General features: G+C 32.5%; 1 protein-coding gene across 3 annotated transcripts in view; it reads right to left on the bottom strand.

Moving 5' to 3' along the window:
* Nucleotides 1-1,700: 1,700 nt before the first annotated feature.
* Nucleotides 1,701-19,426, bottom strand: part of LOC129217450 (uncharacterized) — a 70,331-nt gene continuing 52,605 nt past the window's right edge. For all 3 annotated transcript variants that reach the window (XR_008580215.1, XM_054851752.1, XM_054851751.1), the window contains 3 exons: nt 13,563-13,716; nt 2,807-2,872; nt 1,701-1,857 (listed from right to left, as the gene is read on the bottom strand). Coding sequence is in view for 2 of the 3 variants with exons in the window: in XM_054851752.1 (XP_054707727.1) it covers nt 1,737-1,857; nt 2,807-2,872; nt 13,563-13,716 (341 nt within the window). In the remaining variant the exon portion in view is untranslated. The remainder of the gene's footprint in view (nt 1,858-2,806; nt 2,873-13,562; nt 13,717-19,426) is intronic.

The raw sequence follows: 19,426 nt of genomic DNA on the forward strand, positions 1-19,426 counted from the left end.
TGATTTTTTTATCCGCCTAAAAAAATGTGATCAGTTTCTATTGACCCTAACACATGTATAAATTATTCAAGCTTAGTTAATTTGGGGGCGCAACCTAACAGGCTTCCTTGTAGTGCCCCCTGGGTGATGCTGAATCTGTCACAGCACTTCCTTATTCATTGGAGCTTTTGGGATCAATGAAAGAATGAAATGAAGGAGAAGGGGGCACAATAGAGTCAAGCACTGTGACCAGAGGTCCATTTGTTAATCTCCCAAGGTTCAAGCAAGGGGGGGGACGAAGGTGCTCGAACCTGTAGGCACGAAAACACTTTGCAAACAAACTAATTGGGATCAATCTTATGAATGTAGGAAAATTCTTGACTGACACTATACAGCACGACAATTAATATCAGCCATAAGGCACCAAGAGTCAAGGTGGTTCCTATGTTAGTTTTATTGCCAACCCCCTCCCAGAAGCTTGTCCTCTACAATCTACCACTCCAATTGCCAGCTGGGTTCCTAGTCTATAACTGGGCTGTTCTGAATCTGCTCATTGTGGAATAGAGGGAAACAAAAATGCTGATTTTCAGGCACAGAAAGGAACTGCTGTTTTACAATCCACCAAACGGAGAAAGACCAAGGAGTGTTTCACTTTAGCAAACAGTTATTCCTGAATTTCTTCACCCTGTTGCTGTGGCAATATTTCGTCTAAGGGAGTGTTTGAATGCCCATCTTTTTAAAATTGGTCTTATCTTCTCTCTTATTTGTTCTCTATATGATTTTGCACAAGTTATGAACACTAGATGAATGCTATGCTGTTAACACTTTTAATTCTGTGGCTTCAAAGTAATGAAAAGCAAGACAGAAGCTAATGGCTTACTGACAAAAACCTGGAAAATTTTTAAAATTAAAGTATAAATTACACTCAAACTTGTTTTTGTATGGCAGAGAAAGGACCGTATAAAAAAATCCCATAAAAAGATTTGCTCAAAATTATCTTATTAAGCACTAATTTCAAAGATAAGTTAGTGAATTGAGTCCGAATTTAATTGAAATTTTCAAAAACAGGTTTGAGTGTACTTTTACTACAAAAAAATGGAATTTGGAAATTTTAGTTAGAATGTGCCTGGTTAAATCGATCTTAACTAGTGTCAGTGATAAATAATGCTTTAATTATTTCATTATACAGTGAAACCTGTGTAAGTTGACCACTTGCGGTGCACTACTTTAGTGGTCAACTTAAACAGGTGGTCAGCTTACAGAGGTTGGTTTATATGATAAGGGCTAATTCGTGCCTGAAAAAAGCGGACAACTTAGAGCGGTGACGTACTGACTAACTGACGTACTGACTGACGTACAGACTGACTAACGTACTGACTTACTGGTCAACTTCACAGGTTTTACTGGTAAAACCTGTGAAGTTGACCACCTGTCTAAGTTGACCTCTTTTTTCAGGCACGGAATTAGTCCTTATCATATAAATCTACCTCTGTAAGTTGACCACCTGTTTAAGTTGACCACTAAAGTAGTGCACTGCAAGTGGTCAACTTACACAGGTTTCACTGTATATCAAAATTTACTGATTTTTTTCCTCTTTTTGTCAGATTTTCACTTAACAACTAACCTTTGAATGTAAATGTAAAAGGGCAACAGGACTCAAAAGATTTATTTGAATGGGGAAAAAAGTAAAAGCAAAGATCTGATATAAAATACCACACCAGTAAACAAAACTATTATTTATGTAACAAATATATACATCAATTTTCTTTCCTTTCTGCTTCTATTCTTTGTTTCACATGCAATGAAATTGCATTAAATGGATCAGATTTATAATTTTCATCTTTGAACACAGCTTGAAATGTTTCTACAGCATTCACCCTATGTAAAAAAAAAAAGAGAGAGAAAGGAACTAAAATCAACCAATATTCAATTAAAATTTCAGTATTCAGAATTTTTTTTAAGTAGGGGAACGTGGGGCAAAGTGAAATGGCTAAGATGACTGAGCTTTTTTAAAATGAACGAATTGGAAATTTGTTTTGAAAATTACAAAACAAAAAGAAAGAACATTGTATTTTATAATAAAACTTTCATTGAAACATTTTTTACTTTTGGCAGCAATTTGGAGCTTTCAAAAAAGAGAGGAAAAAATCATGGGGCAAAATTAAAAATGAAATATTTTTCGAATGAAATATTTTTTATTTGATTATTAAAAGTATTTTTGATCAAATGAATCTATAAATGAAATAATTACTGAATAAATGAGAAGAAAAAAGAACAACAAACAAATAATTAAAGCAATTAATTAATATATGAAGAAAAATAAATGAGTGAATCAAAGAAAAATGAATGAATAAGAAAATTAATGAATGAATGAATAAATAAGTGAATCACTAAATGAAGGAATGTAATGAATTAATTAAGAAATAAATACGTAAGTGTTTTAGAAAATGATTGAGTGAGTAAACGAAAATAAGCTATTTCACTTTGGTCCGCATGTACTCGACTATTTGAGAAAAATATTTAAAATGCAAATAAGCTTAATATTAACTAAATAAATATTACGGCACATATTAGAAGGTCACAATTAATGTTCAAAATGTTATTAACAAGAACTTCATAACTTTGTAATATCAAAAATAATTTTTGACTTACAACAAATATTACAACAAATATTACATATAAGTGTTTGCAATCTAAATGTTTGTAAAATTGAACATTAATTGAGAATATGAGGTAAAAAAGAAATTTTCTAATAAACTGGAGCAAAGTTTTCCTACTCATAGAGAAAAGGTAATTAAAAATATATTAACATAAAAATTATACGTACATTTCTTGATCTAGTCTCCTGAAAGAATTTGGCCGACCTGATTCATATTGTTCTCTTCTGGTCTTACTGAAACAAAAAAAAAAAAAATATTATGTGAATACAATTCTCATTTTGCTCCTATGTGAAATACAGTTTCATAAGTTGCAATGAAAAGAATTTTGTGGAAAAAAAAGGACATTATTGCAACGATATTCAAATAAAAGAGTAGTACGGCAAATACATTATGAATGCCGCAGGAATTGGTCTCAAAGTAAATGCTTAACAACACAAATATAAAAAATATAATAAGTTGATTGGTTATTTTATCTATTATAGATTGAGGGCCAACTAACTGCAGGGCCCAATACAGGCTGATTTTGCTACCGTTTTTCGGTACCTTCACAAAAATCTTGTTTTGAAATCGGTACTTTCACAAAAATCAAGTTATAAAATCAGTGGCTTCACAAAACATGGAAAATTTCACAAAAATTCGCTTTTAAAATACAAAATTTGTTTCTCTGTTTAAAACAAAATTTACTCATAAAATAACATTCTAAGCAGGTTTTTATGAACAATCGCTTAAATAGAAACCTTTTTGTAGTATTTTAACTAATTTTTAGCTGTTTCTCGCCAAAGTGTATTTATGCAATATTATCGCAATCTTTTCAACATCTGTTTTGGGAAACCGTTTTTCCCATAATTTCCTATATTGTACACAGTACATAGCCCATTAAGCTGAAATTAGGATGATATTTTTTGTAATTCTTAGGTTTTTAGCTCTCCCTCTCCAAAAAACGAAACCTGTTAAAAATAATACTAGATGACTGTATTTATGCAATATTATCGCAATCTTTTCAACATCTGTTTTGGGAAACCGTTTTTCCCATAATTTCCTATATTGTACACAGTACATAGCCCATTAAGCTGAAATTAGGATGATATTTTTTGTAATTCTTAGGTTTTTAGCTCTCCCTCTCCAAAAAACGAAACCTGTTAAAAATAATACTAGATGACTGTATTTATGCAATATTATCGCAATCTTTTCAACATCTGTTTTGGGAAACCGTTTTTTCCCATAATTTCCTATATTGTACACAGTACATAGCCCATTAAGCTGAAATTAGGATGATATTTTTTGTAATTCTTAGGTTTTTAGCTCTCCCTCTCCAAAAAACGAAACCTGTTAAAAATAATACTAGATGACATTTACACTTTTCAAACTAAAATTTCACTTGTTGTACTTCTCTTTTACAAAAATTAGGATGCCTTTAAAATTTCACAAAAACACTGATAAAAAAAACTTTCACAAAAGTAGGTAGCGAGAAAAAAATCCTGGATTGGCCCATGAACTGAATCATGGGCGGTTAATTTATTCAGCTACTTTAAGGATTCAAATTTTAAAACACAGCACGAAATCCAGCTCAAAAAAAAAAAAAAAAAAAAACTGCTGAATATTAAAATAAAACATGGTGCATAAATTAATCAACTGTATATGAATACTGATTAATCATTTCCCACAAATACACGGTACATCAGCTGTCTTTTTCTTTTTGCTTTCTTTTAGTAAAATTCGAAAGCAGCACTTACTTTAATTAATCATACATTTGGAGCAGATAAAACAATCTAGGAGCTTTTATTTCAGAGAAGAATAATTTAACTCTTATATCAGCCTTAACCGTTTACCCACCAATGTTCCAAATATGGAACATATTTAACTAAAAATTCCCATAAGAAATGTTTCAATGAACAAATTTTTATCAATACATTTACGTCTTACTTTGAAGTATTTTTTGAAGTGCTATTTGGTTGTTTATATACTTTCGACTTTTTACAGCGATTGTTTAAAAATGAGTGTTTTTCTAGTTTTCTGCAGTTTTTTCTCATAAAATTTACCAAAAATCGCCTTTATCAGAAAGTGGGAGGTTATTTAATTTATTCGTAAAAAATACTTCAATGTATGATTTAAAAATGCTTGCAGAATTCCAATGATATTCCAGTACGATGATAGTTCCGAAAGATATGCCACTTCAAAATAACATGTTCCAATTTTGGAACATAGGCACTTTCAAAGAGTCAAACTTCTGGGAAGCGAATTGCTCGACTCCAAGGGATAAATTTTAGGCCTCACAACATATGATTATTTCATCTTTTCGTTTTGAATGTGCTCTCATTTAGATATTTGCAAAACCAAATAAGTTTATATTTTAAAAGGATTGAATAAGGTTTCGATAGGAAAGGAAATAGTAACAACAACAGTTGGACATTGGAAATAGCTCTAAATCCACACGTGCTCTAATAGCTGCATTGTCACGTCATATACTGAAAAAATATTAGTGGACTTTGGACACCTCATATTTTAAAAGTATTTTGTTAATTTGCCCCCCCCCCCCCCCGAGCTATGCGAAATTTTGTTTCACCTGTACCAACTGTGGGGCTGCCCACAAATGATGTCACGCTTTGAGGGAGAGGGAGATTGTGAAACTGAATCAGTGACAATGGGGAGAAAGGGAGTAACAATACGTATGACATCATGCATTTTTATAGGAATATATTTATGAAAAAATGCATGACATGTGACAAAGGGGGGGGGGAGTAAGCTGAAGTATGACTTTTGAAAAAATGGGGAGGTAGATCAAAAATGAGGAAAAAAGTGAGATCATTTATGGATAGTCCCTATTCATAAATGTTAAATAATGTCAAAGAGATTTCTTATAGCAGCATAAGCTGTGCCGTATTTAGAAACATCATCAGATTCGGAGTTATCAGACTCAACGCATAATATGCCAATTTTCCCTTGATGAAACCAGGCAAATTACTTAGAAGATACTTTGGAACATGATTTAGAGCAAATTACAAAAATGTGAACAAGTAGATATTTTTTCAACAAACTCTAAAATTTATTAAGAAAATCGGAGTAAAAGCAAAAGCTAGGATCATTAGCAGTACAACTAAGAAACAAATGAAAACTTAAGAAAACATAAAGATTGTTAGGAAATAGAAAAAAAGAGAAGAAAAGAATGAAAAGTAACTTCAATTGGTGGAAAGAAGCTAATTTTCACAAACTCAATCAAAACATTGAAACTGTCCGACAGTCACTTTCCAAATGTTGAATATTTATTTTAAAAACTTCATGCAAAGGACCAATGTTCCAAAAATGAAACACACTAAAAAAACACATTAAGTAATTTTTTTCTGGAAATTTAATGCTAGTTATGTGTTTATTAGACATAAACAGACATAATTTCAAAAAATTATCCAAATCTGACTTTCCATCAATAGTTTGGCATGTAAACGGTTAAAAAAAAAAAACCTTAAGTATCTACTTTGCAGGAGATCAGGTTTCCAATGTACCAGGTGTATCAGTTTTTTTCCCCTGGAAAGTTAGGATACATTTCTAACCGATCTTGTATGCCTTAAAAATGACAAAATTGAAGAAAGGCCTATTTTCATCCATTATCATTAATTGCAGGTTTTGTTTGCATTTGTATCGGGAAGAATAAACGATTCCATTCAAGTCAAAATTTAGCCGACAAATGTGTCCGCCCCATGATTGGAAGTCTGGACATAAAAACATTTTTTATTGCAAAATGGTCCCAAAAACTGCTTATTTATGACTGCTAGGGACTATATAATTATAAAGAGATGCTAAAATAAACAAACAGCATAAATTAAAACACTTAAAAATTAATTGCTGATTAGAGTAGCATCTGTAGGTATCATAGTATTTTCCTTCTATGAAAACATTGATAATAACATAGCCTAACAAATAATGGGTAAACAAATCAATGACCTGACACTAAAATTACAAAATCTGCAAACTGCTTAGTGGGGCATTTCACAGTATTTGGCTGTTACGGACTCTACACTTCATGAGGATGTTTTAGCCTCCTACTCATGATTAGTGCAAATAGCAAACTTAAACTTTTTGTAAATGTATGGTCCTATGTGTACTTATGTCATGGCATTGAAAAAAGTTTAGATTTGTTTTGAATTTCTAAAAATATAGGAAGATATACAGCATGTTACAGACTCTACACTCAAAAGACATGGACATTTTTGCTTAAACTATCTTCCAATTTTCTGTGAAAGTAATAAGTATTCTTACCTGATGAATGTGTTTTACTATGTCTATCTATAATACATTTACACATCAAAATAATTATTAAAAAGGTAAAAATGTTTTTTAAGGAATTATTTATTAAAGAACTACATGTTTATGAACTTGTTATGGACTCTACAAAAATTTGTTACGTTTGAGTATTGTTTGAATTTATGTTTAGAGTCGAAACAACAACACTACTACCTTATTCAATAGTTTCAATGATCGAGTCAACTGTTATTTCTATTTCTTCATCATAATATGTGAGGGGTGTCCACCTGGGGGGGAGGAGTCATAGCACAGACTGTGCCATTAATGTTTTTAGGGGGTTTGTTTTGAGGGGTATTTTTTCATTTTTGCGGGGGAGGCTCTAGCTATTGAAGAGGGGGGGGGATCTTTGGAATATTTAGAGGGTGTGCCCTTGCTCTTAGGAGGGGGGAGGGTACACCTGTATAGGTAAAAAACCAGCTTGTAGGTGGCTCTGCTATTGGAATAGACCAAGCAAGGACGTAGCCAAGGGAGAGGTCCATGGGGTCCGGACCCCCCCCCCCCCCTTCCCGAAAGACCCCTGTCCTTTTTTCTCAGTTGTTGCATCTCGCATCAACAAAATTTTTCCGAAAGATAATGTTTTTATAATACGCAGCATTTTCCCCTTAAATATTCCCATTAATCAGCTATTTTCTCAGCGCTTGAGTCAATTCAGAACACGAGAACCTCGTGCAACAACAACAGTTCCCAATTTTCGTCTGATTTTTGCTTTGTCCGAAACGGGGAAATGTCCTTTTCTTCTTTCAAACCAGCTGGGAAGTGTGACCTTGAAATTCAGCCCCTCACCTTTGATCCACCAAATTGCCATTGGCAAAGTAAAAACAAGCATTTATTGCCACTTTCGTCGTATCCCACAGTCTCATTGGCGTGGTTTTCTTTATTTCTTTCTCCTTTCTTTTTGGATTTTCGTGGATTTCGTAGACGCATGTTGTACGAAAGACAGCCAGAGTGAGGTGTGTTTCTGGTGAATCAGTAATTGAATTACGATTCTTTTCTGTTTTAACACGCAGTTTTTATCTACGTCATACTTATAGGAAACATATCTTGAACAAAATTGCATGCAAAAGAAAATTACGTTTACCCAAACTAGGTAAGTCGCAGTGCTCCCTTTTAATGTTTTCTTAGCAAAAAGAGCAATTTTACGTGTTAATGTGTTTTTCCATTTAAAAACTAATTTTAGATTCCAAGTCAGCGGCGAAAAAAGAAATTCTACACATTTCGTGTGTTTGAGGATGAAAAAAAATAATTATTGATTTTTTTTTTCATTTTAACTCTTTATATTTTTGGCATGGTTCATTTCAGATTCATTTTATATTTTGATAAGAGTTTTATTTGAACTTTTAGATTATTTTTAACATCTCTCTCCTTTCTGAGTAACAAATTACGTAGGTTTTTTACTAATATTCCCCCCCCCCCCCACCAATATTTAAGCATCATCATAGAACATATTAAATGCCCAAAAATAATTCGTGTTTGAAGGTAAAATGAATAAAACAAATGAATAAATAAAACTTGAAGTTGATGTAACAAGCTTTTCGCGGTATCAAAATTTTATAGAAAAATGAAATTGAAAATTACTTGAATATTTTACTGTGATCAGTTTATAAAATTACAAGCTAGGCCATATTAACGCATGTAATACGTAATTTATTAGAAATTGTTACTTTTAAATCTTACTGAAGTGTGATTCTATGATCCCAAAAGAAAACAGTTAGTCAGTTTTTAATTGACGAAAAAATCTCATTTGATGTTGTTCCATTAAACATATTTGTATTTGCATCATTGGAATACATTTTCTGATTGTTATTCACTGGTTTTGTACTAAGGAGTTATTTAATTAGCATCTATGCATCCATCTTTAGTAAATTGTGAAGGTAGCATTAAACGTAACAAAAAACAGACAGATGCATTTAACTATAAATTGCTAGGTGAAAATTACCGCTATTTACTGCGTTACAAGCAAAGAAACAAAAAAGGTGAATATGAGGTAAATTTTTTTGAGTTTTTCATTTCTATATTGCCTTTTTTAAAAAAACTCTTATTTTCTTCAAGCAAAAGATATTTACTATTTCTTGCAATAGAGTGTTTTGCTAACATCGTATTAAAGAAAAAAAATCATTACCTGCGTTGTAAAATATATGTATTGTTGTTAAAATTAACAACATGTTGTTAAAATAAAATTACACAGATGCTTAATTTAATTCATTAGGCATACATTCCCTTAATCGGCATGCAAAAGATCCCTTAAGTCGTTTGACTGTGAATGCTCTTGACAAAATTAAATTCCTTTTGCAGTTTCACATTGAAGAGAGCTCAGATGTCTCCATCTGGTGGAAACTGGGCATCAAATTTTCCTGTGACATTCACATCTGTGCCTTAATTGTGGCATATGCCATATCGTTGATTCGCACTTGTTCCGCAAAAGGCTAAAGCCTTTAACACAGCCCCATTAGAAAGAAAAAAATAATGATAAAACACAGCAATACGCCTTTTTCGATACTTAAAATTTTTTTCGAACAGCTTTCACCCTTTGAGGAATAGTGACTTCACTTGAGAACACCATTTATTTTTTGCTTCTCTTTTTTTTTCAGCTAACTGAAATCACTGTGTCAGTTGGCTGAAGAAAGAAAATATATATATATATATAAAATGGTTGCTTTAAAGGAAGTCTCCGTCCCTCAAACAGTTAATAGTTTGTTCAAGCATTTAATTGATGATTAGGAATGATAATTAGAAAACGGATAAGATTGGAAATATCATTCTATTCCGTATTATCAAAAGAATATTATAAATGTAAGTAAATAAAAACTAATTCCAGCTTTTTAAATGAAACCTTGTTAATATTTTCATTGAGAGAGTGTGGGGTTTTGCCTGAAATGTTGTTCAAATCGGACAGGGTTACGTTATGTAACATTCATATAGTTATACATTCGACTCCGTAGATATAGATTTATTTATCCTCATATTAGTAATGCCGATGATCAAGTAACCCGCGTGTTTCAACAATGAATTCACGCCATGGCATGATATGTAATTTGATAATATGTTTTGGTAATGTGTAACATGCAGGGAAAGGCTTTATTGTGTCAAGGCTGAACTCGATCCGGTAACTTAACAGTTTTACTGGTAAGACTGTGTCATTTCAGAGGAATGAAGAAACAAAAATAATGAACGCTATCTACTTGAGTTTAGGGTTAATCCACTGGTGTTAGAGTTAAAATTTCAACTATCAAAATATCACCAAACAGGCAATTGCTCCGTTCAAATGAAGAAGAGTTGAAGCAATTTGACGGGTGGCTTTCTAGTTTTCAAATAAAATGGCATATGTACAAATGAAATATATCACAAAGCTTTAATATTTTATTAAATTATCGCAAGCATTTTCCAAGTAATTTCTAATGCAGTTTTAGTTTTCTGTTTTTCTTTTATTGTGTCCTTTTTATTAATAGAAAATATATCACTTATTTTCATGAGGACAGAGGTTCACCCATATTTGGAAACTTTGTATGTGATAACTTTCAGTCTAATGTTAATTTACAAACTGACAATAATTAATTTACCACTTAACATAAAATTTTTGTTAATTAAGTTTAACTAATGACTCTATTAATTTCAATTATTTACTTAATTTTAGTTAATTATCATACTTAACAATCAGTTTTAATTGGATTTATCTTATCTTGTGTAATTATCAGCTACTAATTCTGTTTTAGCATGCTTCCTCTTTTGAAGTTCGTGCAACCTTGGACCCCCCCCCCCCCTTAACAAAGTTCTAGCTACGTGCCTGGACCAAGTGTGGCTATGTTGATTTCTTCTGTCTGCTTTTTACATTGTCTTGAATTTGTTATTAGAAATGATAGGTTTTAATTCAAATTTTACTTGCAATTTAACTTTTACAGCAGAACCTTGATTATCGAAAGTGATCAATACAGGACTATCTTCGGTAGATAGAAATTTCTGGATAAACTTTAAGAGGGAGAGGAGATGATGTTTTCAACTATAAACTATCGAAGGGACCTCTGGCCCTCAAACTATGAAGGACTGCGTGCCAGGCGCCTTGCCTTCAGAAGACAAGACAATAGATGGTGGTGCCATCTATGGACAGTTTGAGAATTTAGAACCAGGCCAGGAGCCGAATAACTTTCTGGTCTGGCACACCCAGAGATATCGTTTCACTTGGAGGACATTGTGACCACAAGCATATTTAACGTCACCCAGTCACCATTAATGATTGATGGTGGATCTTCGACCAGCGAGGATCGAACCCGAGATTCTCCGGCCCCAAGTCTAATGACTTACCGATCAGGCCACCACGGCCCATGATGTTTTTAAGCCAAAATTTTTAAAATTGCATTTTTATAGGTAACTTAAATTTTTTGCTAATTCAATTAAAAAAGGCAACATTTTTTAAATTCAGAAATTACATATGAGGCAGTGAGCAGAAAAGGAATGTATGTGGCAAAATTTTAATTTCGGTCTTTGGGCAAGCGATAGTACTAGTAGCCATGGTAGGTTCTGCAATACAGCATGATTTAGAAAAAAAATTCAATGAAAGTCTACCTAGCATGTTATCTTTAAACGCGTTTTACTCAAAAGTCCACTTATACCCCTTTGCTTCTCAATGCCTTATATCTTCTTAAGCCACAAAATTTTGGTTCATTTTCCGTTCAAATAATTACGTTTAATTAATTAAATGCATGATCGGTCATGTATAGCACAGAAGATGTTTTTTCGTTCAATGGCCCTAATTTAATGTACTAAATGGCATGCTTCTTTTATTTTGTCCTGAAAGTGATTTTTTTTTTTTTTTTTTGCGATATAATACAGGAAATTTTTCAAATGTCACGCTAGAAATATACTGAAATTCGGGACCACCAGGTCAGTCAACACTTCATAAGACAATAGGGGAAATTGGGACTCATTAGAACAGCCTTGATAATACCTTTTTTTGTTTTAAATTTATGACCAACAAAATGTAGCACCTATAGTCCTATAGTTCCTATAATGGAATCACATAGTGCAGTTATATTGAACAAATTTCAGTAACTGTTAATTTGGCAGTGTTATTTTTGGTTGAGTAACTTTCAAAACTAAGCTGCTTTATTTTTTTAAATGGTTTTCATGAAGAATGAAGCAATAAATTGAATTCCTCTCCTAAAATAGGTTATTTCAGTTCCTAAGTATTTGCAGTTTATTTTTTGTAGAAAAGAAAAAAATCAGGACAACAGTTTTTTAGATCAAGAACCTGGGGTGTATTGATTCAATTTTAGAAAACCCACATAAACTTTTAAAATAATTTAAAAAGCAATACTCTAGTTTTAGCAATAGTCAAGTTGATAAAAACCCTAATTGTGCTGATTCTTGAAAAAATGTAACAGGTCATAGATAGCAAAAGTAGATTTTCAATTTTAATTATATTGATCTTTAAATCTGTGGTTTTTAATTCTAATCACAAAACATTTATTCAGTAAGTTACCGCTCATTAGCCAGGGCTAAGGCAGAAATAAATGAAATACACTGCCAATCAACGAAACTGCAGTCCTCAGCTGGAATGACTGAGCGGGCAGTGTATTTCATGCACAAAACATTTGTTTTTTACAAATGTTGGATAATATTTATCATTAAAATTGTAACAGAAGTTGTTTTTGTAATGTGAATCAAGGAACCCCGGGACTGGGGCAGGTTGGTTCACTTCACAAAGTTCTGTTAAAATATAAATGTTTAAAAAGTTAATGAACTGAACATTTTCTGGGATGATGACAAATATTTAATTAAACTCATGGAAGAAAATAAAACTACTAATTGAATTTTATGATGAAATAAAAAATAAATAAATAAATAAAAGAAAAGTAGAGAAGTAGATCAATGTGCCCTGACCCTACACACTTGTGCACTCAAAATTCTTCTGAGAGTCAGAGTTTTAATTCCTTTTACAGGGCTTAGTTTTAGTTTTTTTTTTTTTTTTCTGTACATTTTACAATCTGTTCAAGTATTTTGGTAAAGAAAGAGCTGTGTTGAAACAGTTGTCAAATATAGAGTCTGTAACGTTTTGTGGAGTCTTTAACCAAATTTAGAAAATAAAAAATACCAAAAATTAAATAATCATGAAACTTATTTTAGAATATTGTAACACTCTAGTTGAGATTAGAAAATATTCAATTTTATGACATAAAATGCATAAATAAGAATTTTAACAAAACTTTTCTTCTAGTTATTGTTATGGACTCTATAATCATCATTTTCAGAACTTATAATTTTTTAACAAATTCACTTTTTGATTAAAATTATTATCTGTATAAGAGATGATCCTTTACTTTATTTGTCCTAAGCACCAGCTTGGGCTTGAAATTTAGTTCAAGTCACTATTGAAAAAAATTCAATGCAGAGCCTATAATGATAAAAGTTGTATTTTTGTTGTTTTGAGTGCGATTACCTGCAATATATGAAGTGAATGAAGAGAAATATGATATTATTTTAGAATGTGCTTTTTCAGTATAAAAATTTTTATCCTTTTAACAAGTTTTTACGGACACCCCTATGTCACAAATACCGTTAAATGCTCCTAGTCCTAAATTCTGCAGATTTGAAAGAGTTGACTGTATAATGTATAATCATTAAAATTAGACTTACTGGTGCTTTGTAAGATCTGTGAGCTCTTGTAATGTTGGTAAAGCATCATTTAAGGAGTCAAAATCAGCAAAAGTACCATACACTCTCTGTTTCTGGAATTTTTCATCCCTCTTCATCATCTCCATGATTCTCATTTTGCGTGCTGACATTCTAGCTAAAGCATCAAAATTAATAGCAAATTAAAAACAAATTATATAATTGGCACATTCAATAAAAACAAAACCAATGAGGGTGGTCACAAGGTACATGGGGAAAAACTTTTTTCATCTAATCTTTTGCGCCACCCCCCCCCCCCCTAAAATGTACCAATAGACTAGAAAATGTGATTTGCAAAGTTTCAACTCATTTTGATGACATTAACACGTGCCGCAAAGAGGCTTAAGATTCAAAAAATGGCAATTTTTAGCAAAAATCGTAGTTTTTCATCTGTAAAACCAAAACTATTCATTCTAGAAACTTCGTTCTGGTCTTATTTCATAGGGAATTTTATTCTCTTTAAGTCTAATTTCATCTAAATTATTGTAAAAATTGATTGAACATTATTCAGGATTTTTCAAGTCAGGTCGTAGCTAATATCCTCAAAGCGCGTAAAAAGAACGAATCATTACAATATAAATTGTATTGCTTCTTTTAGTTAACGGTTGTAACCTCTTTACAATGTTAAGCTATTAGAGCAAAAACAGCAATATTATCAGAAATATATGCAGTGACATCCTGTTACAACGAATACCGATACAACGAAATATCAGTTTCAACGAAAGAAATTTTCAGCTCCGATTTGATTTTCATTACGTTGCTTGAATTTCATTACTACTAAAACCACTTTACAACAAAGAAAATTTCTGATAATTTGAATTTCGTTGTAACAAGATTTCACTGTACTATAGTTATGTCTCTAAAACTCAAAGCTAAAACAAACAACTGCATGTAAAACTTATGAAATTAGCTGTAAAGGTTATAAATACGGAATGTTGCTTTCCTCCTTGGTGGTCAGTGCTAAACACTTAACCAAAAACTTAAAAATCCCATTCTTGTAAGGGTTTTCGACCCCCCAAAGAAACGAAAAACTACGATTCCCAGGAAAGTAGCCTGTGTTCTTAGACGAGGATTTGTTAGGGCTTCAGTTAAAATGATAGTCATTTTATGGCTCCTTTTTGTAGTACAAACCTGTGTTTTGTCAGTACAGTTGTTACAGAAAAAGTTTTTGTATTTAACATGTCGCTACCATATCTTAGAAGTTGGTTTGAAAGGAGTTTTGATTTGCAAAATAGGTATGTCCACTAGTCCTCAACCAGATATTTTTCAAGAATTTCAGGATGAATAGTATAGATAAGAAGCAGTTCAAAGCAAGTATAGAAGATTAAAAACAAAATAAGCAATCCAGGTGAAATTTCAAGCTTTCTTTTTGAGAAATAAAAACAGTAGCAGCTTAGGGATGCCTATAAGAAGTTCATTCCACTTTGCTTAACTTATTTAGGGAGTCTTTCTCCAAACAATGTTACTTTTCGAGTACGTGGAGCTATTCATCACACAAGATGGATGGCAAAGGCCATATGACGTAGTGAGAAGCAAAGGGATGTAAGTGAACTTTTCAAGTTCCTTATAAAATGTTCCTTATAAAGTGCAGATCCTAGGTAGGCTTTCATTGAACTTTTTTTCTAAATCAAGCTATATAACAGCCCCTACCAGAACTACCAGTAACATCTCTTGCTCCAAAGCAGAGGAGACGTTCCCCTATTTGTAATGACTATATCGAAAATTTTAATTTTGTCAATTATATTCCTTTGCTTCTCACCGCCTCATATACTCTTTAAAAATATATCTTCCCAGGAATAAGCTCTCCTTAATTGATTTAAAGATAAAAGGTATTGAAAATATTTAGTTGTTTATCAACAATATTTACGGAAAAGTATGGTTTATTGTCTGCGATCCGGCTTTGACCCCCAACCAAGATCTACAGTTAGTAAAATCTTTGGTTCAATACAAGAGTATCTATGAAGATGATGTAGGCACAAAACTACCTAAAATAATTAACCACTTGTGGTCTTTGAACTCAGAGAAGGTTACATTTCCCTTTTTTGATGATACTTTAGCGAGAAAAAACGATATCAAAACAAAGGCGGTAAAATTAAAATTCGAAATAGGAGATAATAAAGATGATTGTGATGATAGGGATACAAAAGCACAGCTCAATCTGAAAGAAGCTTACTTTACTGGACAAAGAAGTAGATTTTTTTCCTTTTTCCTCAAACTTTTAAAGAGATACAATTTTTTAAAGAGATTTAAAATCAACACAAAGTTTTTAATACTCATCTTGATGAATAGTGTGAAAACCAATATTATATTAAAGCTAAAAAGATAGTAAAAAGTTTAAGGGTTGTCAATGGCACAGCTGAAACAGGTGTAAAAACTAATTTCTAACTAACGACAGTTTCTATTGCAAGTTACGTCCGAATGCAGGCACATTTTTCCACATTCAACAAAATCTACCGTATCAAAGCCATTACCACTTTTAACTTCTCAATGAAAAGTAATAACATAATGATGTATAATTTAACCGTGTAAGCAATAAAATGCATTAGATTTTTTCTTTTTTTTTTTTTGTAATTTTTAACTCTGCTTTCTCTTCTGAACTGCTTAGCTTTTTTATTTTAAATCAGCTTGTTGCATTTAATTTTTAAAGTACAGTAGAACCTCGATGAATCGAGCTTGCATTAACCGAGGTTTCTGTTAACCGAGCCGATAACTAAGACTATTAAAAAAAAAAAAACTTTTATTTAATATTAAATGAAGAGAGTTAAATTTAAAAATAAGAATATTTTCTAGAAGTTTGATTATTTTAACGCATCTTTTAATACTTAACTCGGCAATAAATAAATATTTTTTAAAAACTTACTACAAGTTATATTCTATTTTATTTTTTCAACTGTTAAAACATTGCTTTTTACATTCTCCATTTTTATCTTTTAAAAATATTCTATTACATTTTAATTAATACTTTTTAAAAGTCAGAGATCCTAACAGGTATTTTATGCAAAGTTTCTATTAACCGAGATTTTTGACATCCGAGGCACTAGCAGTCCAAATTAGCTCAGATAATTGAGTTCTACTGTACCTCCAAACGAAGCCTTTTTAATGAATAAATTAAAATTAACCAAGAGCAAATAAATGTAATTGAATATTGTATTGCTTTTTGGTCTTTGCATGAAAATTCCTTATTGATGAAATCTTTCACGACCTGACCTGAAAAATGCCAAGTATCATTCTACAAATTTTGTTTAAAAAATGGATTATACAACTCATTACGAGAACAAAATTTCCTATAAACTGAGACCAGAACGAAATTTTTAGGATGAAAAGTTTTGGTTTTAAAGAAGAAAAACTATGATTTTTCGCTAAAAATCATTTTTTTGTAACTTTAGCCTCTTTGTGGCACGTGCGGCAGCCATCCTCAGTGGTTCCAAGTTCGTAACTTCCAGGGAAGAGACTTCTTGGCAACTGATGCAAGTGTCGAAGTGCTGTCAACATTTATAGGGCATGGGTCCTCTTGGTTCTGGACTGGGATTGGCTGGTGAATGTCTGTCTTCATCGCTTCCTGATTGGAGCTTAGGCTCTCCTTTTCCTGCTCGGGGATTGGCTGCTGACAAATGTCGTGTTTTAGCAAAAGTGGTTTTGAGTGAAGTTCTGATGAAAAGAAAAGTCCCCAAAATGCAGCCTTAGGCTAACTACGGTCACTTAAAGGGAAATACTATTCTAATCTATTTTCGTATCAAACTGTTATCACCTTAAAGAGGACCCATGCCCTATAAATGTTGACAGCACTTCGACACTTGCATCAGTTGCCAAGAAGTCTCTTCCCTGGAAGTTACGAACTCGGAACCACTGAGGATGGCTGCCGCAGATGCAGCCGAAACGTTTGGAGAATATACACTCAGACCACGGCACAACAGCCCGGAATCCTTTCATAATATTGACACCGGCCGTGAAAGCCTTCACTCTTACTTTGCAAATCATGTTTTCTAGTTCATTGGCACATTTTAGGTAGGTGCCGCGGAATAAATTCGAAAATCGATTTTTTTTGACCACCCTAGTGTTTTTGCAGAATTGATACTGAAACTTTGTATTAAAAAAACTATGTAAGACTTACATTCCTGTTTAATTTTTATCCTTATCTTTTCAAGATTCGTCCCCCATCAGTACACTTATTAGGCAAAGTCATGTTGGTGTTGGTAGCACTAACTTCAGGGGCCAATCCAGGATTTTTTTCTCGTTACCTATTTTTGTGAAAGTATTGCATCATTCTATTTTTGTGAAAAAAATTTTCATCAGCATTGTTTTCTTTTTTTTCTGAAATTTTAGGGGCATCCTAATTTTTGCAAAAGAGAAGTAGAACAAGTGAAATTTTAGTTCGAAAAGTGTAAATGTCACCTAGTATTATTTTTTACAGGTTTCGTTTTTTGGGGAGGGGGAGCTAAAAATCTAAGAAGTATGAAAAATATCATCGTAATTTCAGCTTAATGGACTATGTACTGTGAGGAAATTATGAGAAAAACGGTTTCCCAAAACAGATGTTGAAAGATTGTGATAATATTGCATAAATACACTTTGGCGAGAAACAGCTAAAAATTAGTTAAAATACAACAAAAAATTTTCTATTTAAGCGATTGTTCATATAAACCTGCTTAGAATTTTATTTTATGAGTAAATTTTATTTTAAACAGAGAAACAAATTTTATATTTTAAAATACGAATTTCTGTGAAATTTTCGATGTTTTTGTGAAAGTACCAATTTTAAAACAAGATTTTTGTGAAGGTACCGAAAAACGGTAGCAAAATCAGCCTGTATTGGGCCCTGAACTTTGAACACTGAAAATGGCGTCTATGAAAGAAAATACTCCCAGTGATTCAGCAAGGCGGATTTGGAGGGCCAATCCCCAGAAACTTTGGTATTAAAACATATTGCCAACTCCAATATGATACTTTTATGCCAAGAGTCCATGAGTGAAAGACCTACATCATAGTATAAAGACCCAAAATTTTTCTGCGTAAGCACACTACAGCAGGCAAGAACGGTTCACTATTATTTAGGCTGAGTCGCGATGGCTTTGACAGGAAACAGGTAGCGAAGGTGAGTAAAATTGCTCCAAAAACACAAACGTCATAGATTCATTTCATGTCACGTGACCTGGTGGTCCTCATCCAACCATCTCCAATTTGGAGGATCTTTTCCACTCAAGAGATGACCCAACTTTTGGGATTGCGGGGGGGGGGGGGGGAGCATTTCCAGAAAAGGCACAAATGTCGTGTTTTAGCAAAAGTGGTTTTGAGTGAAGTTCTGATGAAAAGAAAAGTCCCCAAAATGCAGCCTTAGGCTAACTACGGTCACTTAAAGGGAAATACTATTCTAATCTATTTTCGTATCAAACTGTTATCACCTTAATCCATCTCTAGAAGTTCATAAATATTTTATGCCACTTGCCAAGCTTTGCTGTCATTGACATATGCATATCTTTTTATTACATTATAGTATGCAGTTAAGGAAACTTTAGAATAGTAAAAGACTTTCATTTTTGAATTTTAATCCAAGTCATTCTTTTAGCTTATAAAAAAAAATCTTCCTTAAAATATAAATAAAGCACCTTGGATTAAACGAAACCTCGGACTTTTGAGACTCATGTATTTTAGAATATCTTTATTAATGTTTGGGGGAGAAGAGGCTAGGGGATGCTACCCACGCCATTACTTGAAATTAAAACTTTAAAAACAAAATTTTTTATTATCTCCTATTAGGTGACGGGGCAGGGGGTTTGGGGGACCACTTTCAGAATCTTTTGCATTTTTAGTCTTAAAATACATTTTACACT

The sequence above is a fragment of the Uloborus diversus genome, chromosome 2 (assembly GCF_026930045.1).
Source record: "Uloborus diversus isolate 005 chromosome 2, Udiv.v.3.1, whole genome shotgun sequence".
In the NCBI taxonomy this organism is placed as follows: Eukaryota; Metazoa; Arthropoda; class Arachnida; order Araneae; family Uloboridae; genus Uloborus; species Uloborus diversus.